The sequence below is a fragment of the Arvicanthis niloticus genome, chromosome 27, assembly GCF_011762505.2.
Source record: "Arvicanthis niloticus isolate mArvNil1 chromosome 27, mArvNil1.pat.X, whole genome shotgun sequence".
NCBI lineage: Eukaryota > Metazoa > Chordata > Mammalia > Rodentia > Muridae > Arvicanthis > Arvicanthis niloticus.
Window position 1 is genome coordinate 4,110,831 of NC_133435.1, and position 6,000 is coordinate 4,116,830.

Sequence of the window (6,000 nt, forward strand, 5' to 3'; positions counted from 1 at the left end):
TAGCTCAGCAAGAGCACAAGTAAGGTGGCAGAATTTAAGGGGTAAAGCTCTTACTGGTAAAAGATGACTTTCATGTACCATGGATGGGTCTTCTTTTAGAAACAGTTAACTTTTTTTTTTCTTGTGCAGACAACAGGATTCCATATTCTACCAAGTCCCCTTCTGGAGCAGGATCCCATGCCGTCACAGTGCCCTCCAAGGGTAACGCCATCTATAAATCCTGTGGTTGTGCCTCAGTGTTTTACTCCCGGGGAGAGGCAGGTACCTGATGCCTCATTTTTCTTTCTCACAGAACAACCTGGCAAGGAAGACCTCTATTTCTTTGGCAAGAATCTGCATCCCAGAGGAGCCAAGGCAGCCCTGGTTATCCTTTTCATCCTGGGACTCCTCCTTCTGGTGGCCACTGTGGTTCTCGCCCTCAGGCTCCGCTCTTCAAGGAGGCAGATGGCTTACAGGGAAGTCCAGTCCTGTGCGCTTCCCACAGATGCTCTGTGAATGCTCTGGCCTTCTTCAGTAGGAATGAGTCAGGTTCCACACAACTGGATACACAGTAGCTAACAGGAAAGCTGGACCAATACATTGTTCACCGAGGAACTCGGACACTGTATCCTAGATCAGGCTTCCGAGCCTCTGGAATATGTCATCCAAAGCAATGTGCTTTTATTTATTTATTTTTCTAACTGGCTGTGAATGATTCTCAGGTATAAAACACATGACAAAGGAGAATGCACTGGATTGAGAGCTGCTGACCCTCAGTCTGGTTCGTAAACAACTCACTCGGGGGTTACTCTCTGAAAGATGTTTTCACTGATTTAAGTCAAACAATGCTGCCTCAGCTAGCCCAAGGTTTTTAGATGTGTAGCTTCTAGAAAACAATTGTGTGCCTTGGACATCTGTCTATCTGCAGTCTAAGTCTAAACACTAAACACTAAACACTGTCACATGAGATTGCGCCTTCAGTTGTTCCAGGGTGAACAAGCTTCCGAGGAGTTTATGGGAATGCCCAAGTCCGTATGTGCTGATTGAAGTGGACCTCCTGAATCTTCCGGAGGTTTCCAGTAGTTCTCCTGACTTTTGCCCCTTTAACGTAGAGAGCCCATGCATTGTTTGTTATACAAGCCAAAGCTATATGGTTATTTATTTCATTGCTGCTGATTTTTAATTCAACCTGTAGGAATACTTGAATGTTTACAATTCACTTCATGTTACATTTTTACCATGTGTCTCCTTAGCAACGTCTGTACTTTCAAAATCAACTAGAGCGTTTTTTTATTTCAGGCTGCGGGAGGGCTAGAATCAGTCAAGAAGCAGGCTTGATTTCCTCCTCAGAAGCCAGAGACTCCCTGTCTCTGCCGGAACCTTGAGTCTCACTTTCCATTCATTTAGGGGGCATTTTTTCCACATCTCCATCTTCTATGAAAGTTATGACTTCATCATATGAGAGGTGGCAGGGGACATACATCAATGCAACTGATCCACTAGGAGGAGAAAGGTCTCTTAAAATCCTGCATTCTATGCTTGTTAAAGACATGACCTCGAGAGGAGGGGGGGAGGCTAGAAAAGAGTAGTCCTGGTATTTTTTTTAAACCATTAAAGCAGTGTTAGAAATTAGTAAAATAGCTGCCAAGTCTCACATAAACACAAAATGTCGAACAACGAAGCTAAGCTTATAAGGACCCTCTCTTTAGGCTTCCTAGACATTAGATGTAATATTGATAAAAGCAACATTGTTTATTATAGACTGGGAATTCTACCTTAGCTTAGGGCAAGCTGCCCTGGGATGCTGTTGCCAGACACATGATGTTAAATCACTGCCTTTTCAATGGGTCACTTGAATGTCCAGGTGAACGAGTAGGACCTAAGAAATACTCTGGTGAAGGGATCTTTCATGCTTTTTAAAGATTATTATTATTATTTACTGGTGAGGGGAAACTGATAGAAGCTGTAGTCTTAGATAAAATGATGCAACTGCTAATAGTTGTTTGTAGTTTGCTTGACTGCATCGCCAAACAGGGTACCCAAATGATTCTGAATTCCAGCCTGCTAACTACTGACCATGAGATTGAGTGGCTGATTGAACTACCTGCTCTGTGGAGTTCATACATGGTAGGCTGTACAATTTCATAGGAACTATGGCAAGCACCTATGACTTATCTTCGGTATGTCAAAGATTGTTTAGTTGTAAACGGTTTTTTTCCCCTTTTCACTTAGTTTTTTTTTTTTTTTTTAAATGAAAGCAAACCACTAAGTAGTTTTGTTTCTCTATTTCTCTTTTTAATAAAGTTTCACACACGGCAATTTATGTATGTTTGTTTTCACTCAAAATTACCTGTTGTTATAGGGTGTGTGTGTGGAGTGGTTAAAACAGAACTATCTTAGATATTTATCCATCATGACTACGTCAGTTATACATATTAAAGGAACAAAATTACATCTCACCACACATTCTATAATATGACTCCTCCCATGGTCCTTTCTGTAATCAGCCTCACTCTTCTGAGATAGCCACCGTTTCCTTTGCTCACTGTGGAGGAGGTGTCCTTGCTCCTGGCAGGGCCAGGCCCTCTCCTCTGTTTGCTTTCTCAAAGACTGTCCCACCCCCAGAATCAGTTTCTGCCTTCCATATCATTGTATGAGGTAAGTTACTAGCCGTGGCCTCTACTGGGGGATGTCCACCATTAACAGTGAAGAGCAAGGAGCCGTCTTCCTCAACTCACAACCCAGTGTCTCCCTTTAGTGTAGAATCTGAAGAGATGCCTGTACCTCAACTGTCTGACCCCAAGTACTCTTTATGTTACATCAATGGCTTGCAATCATTCAGCAGTCAGGAAGCCGAGGCCTGTGCCCCAACCAGATGTCATCATGAGAATATTTACTATAGCTTTCCCAGAGGCATCTCCACCTTTATCTTAAATCTCAGTCTTGAGCCTTCTGGACAGCTAAGTCCCCCAGCTCTGCAGCATGACTCCCCAGCCAGCTTTCCTTCTTCTGTGGGCTGTACTCAGGTTTTCAGGCTTTTGACCAAGCACCCTTCTCCACTGAGCCTTCTCACTGACCCTCCCTTATTTTCACAGTAAGCAAGGCTCCTGAAGATTCCATACCCTCATCCAGAAGAAGTTCTGAATGAGATCTTAGAAAGCATATTTGAAAGCGGTGATAAGCTAAGGATCTTGTTGATAATGGACAGTTTATCTTGGATTATCTTTAAATGTAAACATAAGTATCCTTATAAAAGAAAAGCAATTATTGTATATGTGGCTCCATGGAAGAGCTCTTGCCTAGACTGTACAAGGCCCCAAGTTCAATTCCCAGCCCTACAAAATAATAATGATAATATATAAAATGATAAAGCAGGGTATGGTGGCTCTTACCTTTAATCTGAGCACCTGAGAGTCAGAGGCAGGAGGATCTTTGTGAGTTTGAAGGCAGCTTGGTCTATATAGTGAGTTCTAAAACAGCCAGAACTACACAGAGAGACTGTGTCTCAAAAATATAATAAATGAATAAAATAAAGTTAAATATAAGATAATAAAGTATAAGGTAGATGTGGTGTGTGTGTGTGTGTGTGTGTGTGTGTGTGTGTGTGTATGTGTGTGACTACAGAAGACTGATGGGCAGTTTCTCTCCCTGGGTGAACAGATGTGGGCCAGATTAGAACAGATTAAAGGTGGAGAAAGGCAGGTTTATTACGAGGCAGCTCTCACTGCTCTCACAGGTGGAGGTCAGTGAAGTCGCACATGCAGCCTAAAGCAAGGGGGTTTTTAGAGTTTAGGTGAGGAGTGATGACATGTTTGGGTAGGAGCTGGGATAGTGTCCATATATGGTCAAAACTGAGCCCCTCCGTTGGTTCCCTTGGGTAGGTTGTGGGAAACGCAGACACAAGAAGTGGTGACATGTTAGCTTGGAGAAGTTTTCTCCAAGTGGGCAGGGGAGGGTGGAGTTGGGGGAAAAAGGGTATAATCAGTTTTTCAGCTTGTGCAGGGATTCCAGCCTAACAAAGATCACTGAAGTGAGACACTACACTCCTGTCTTTGGGGGTAGAGGAAGGGCCAAGAAGTGCAAGGCACACAGCCAGAGAAACTCGAAAGGGCCCAGATGCACCATCTTGCAGGGCCTGTCCCGAGATGTCTGACCCCACCGACACCTTGACATTGAATTCAAACTTGACTTTCCAGAGCGGTAGAAGAAAAGTGTGGCCGAGTTTGCCATGTTCTCTTGCAGCCCTTATTGCATCCATCCCCACAGGTCTGAACTCACCTGTATGCTAATAAATTCAGAATGGTTTCTCCAACCTTGGCTTTGATTGCAGGCCCACAGGTCCTGTTTGGCAGGGTCATTGCGACAGCTCCCTGCACAAAGCTATTCTTGTCTCTTCCATCCACTGTCCACAAAACTGTCTGCTGCTATGCTCCCCCAAATCTGATCAGGTCACTTCCTGGTGAGTACTGTAACATCTTCCCATTATACTTTTAATGGCTCCAGACTCTTAGCCTGGGTCTGTGAGGCCCAGGCTGGTGAGGCCCATGCCCACCTCTCTAGATTTCTGGGTTCTCCTCTGCCCCAGGAACTCCTGGGAGTTCTTGCCTCACTCCGGCCTTTGCACATGCTCCTCTCCGTGCCCTTTAGCCTGTTCTCTTTGCCCTCTCTGCATCCCACACGTCTCTCTTAGGTTTTCTGCTTTTCCGCTGTGATCCCCACTTCTGCTGTGTCCCATCTCCACTGTTTTCCTCGTAGCAGTAATCATGGCGTGTGATCCTTTCATGTGTTAGCTTGAGTTTTGTCTCGATCTTGGCTGGCGGGAAGGTTCCCTGGAAGTGAGAACTTCTGACCTGTATTGCTTGCTGCTGCGCCTGCAGAGCAGAGGGCCATGCAGTGCACAGCAGTCGCTCGGCAAATATTACGCCAGTGAGTACTTGGGTATGCACACAACACAGGCAGTTTGGTGAGCTTGACTACGTGAGCTTTGACTGTTCTCATTGCTAAAGAACTTGTAATCAGATGCTAAGCATGTCAAGCACACCCCACCATAGGACACTCTGTATCCTGGAAGAGATCAGGGCAGGGAAGACTTGATGTCCCCAATGCTCCTTATAATTATCAGACGGCAATGTCATAAAAAAATCAAAGAACATGAGAAAGGTGCCCCCTCCCCATGCATGCACAAATGTTTCTGTACTGGTTTGTTATTGGAATCAATGCACAATTCTATGGCAAGATGACACTAGAACTTGGATAGAGGAATGTGGGTATATGGGAACTCTGAATCACTTGCCCACTTTTTCTGAAAATAAACTAAAATCAAATTGAAATCTGGAGTTGGGAAGATGGCTCAATTGGCAAAGCAATTGGCACACAAATATGAGGGCCTCTGTGCATATCCCCAAGCAGCAATGAAAGGAGCGAGGTGTGGTGGCATGTGGCCATAATGGCAGTGCTGGGGAGGCAGAGGCAAGAGGACCCTGCCACTCAGTGGCCAGCTTGTCTTGCTGACCAAACTGATGAGCTCCAGCTTCAGAGAGCCAGAGATCTCATCCCCAAAATAAAAGAAGATAAAAAAGTAAAACAAGCTGGGAGTGATAGAGGAACATCCCTAACATAGACCTCTGCTTTCCACATGGAGACAAACTTTACACTAAAACCTAAGGTCTACTTTGAAAAATAAAATAAAATAAAATAAAATACAACACTGGCCATGCTCTAATTTGACTTGTCAGAGCCCTGAGATTATTAATGCCAAGGGTGTACAATTCAGGAGAGGTTGTTAGAAAAACAGTACCCCCTTATTTGGATGGTCTTATGTAGCACAGGCTGCCCAGAATTCAGTGTGTAGTCATGGATGACCCTGAACTCTGCCCCTCCAGTCTTTCTCTCAAGTGCTGGGACTGCAAGTGTGTGCCACTACCCTCCTCTGGTATCCCATTGGATTCCAAGGACAATCTGAGGGGGACCTGTTGGACCATCCTTATTTGGGTGACAGACCAAGGCTTAAGAATCTTTAGT

At 44.6% G+C, this 6,000-nt stretch overlaps 1 protein-coding gene across 2 annotated transcripts in view; it reads left to right on the forward strand.

Moving 5' to 3' along the window:
• Hephl1 (hephaestin like 1) overlaps positions 1–2,298 on the forward strand; it is a 63,833-nt gene extending 61,535 nt beyond the window's left edge. Inside the window, exons 19-20 of one of the 2 annotated variants that reach the window (XR_013107758.1) lie at positions 130–201; positions 293–302. Coding sequence is in view for 1 of the 2 variants with exons in the window: in XM_076926030.1 (XP_076782145.1) it covers positions 130–201; positions 293–495 (275 nt within the window). In the remaining variant the exon portion in view is untranslated. Of the gene's footprint in view, positions 1–129; positions 202–292 lie in introns of both variants that reach the window. The other variant, XM_076926030.1, reaches the window with a different exon arrangement.
• The last annotated feature ends 3,702 nt before the right edge of the window (positions 2,299–6,000 follow it).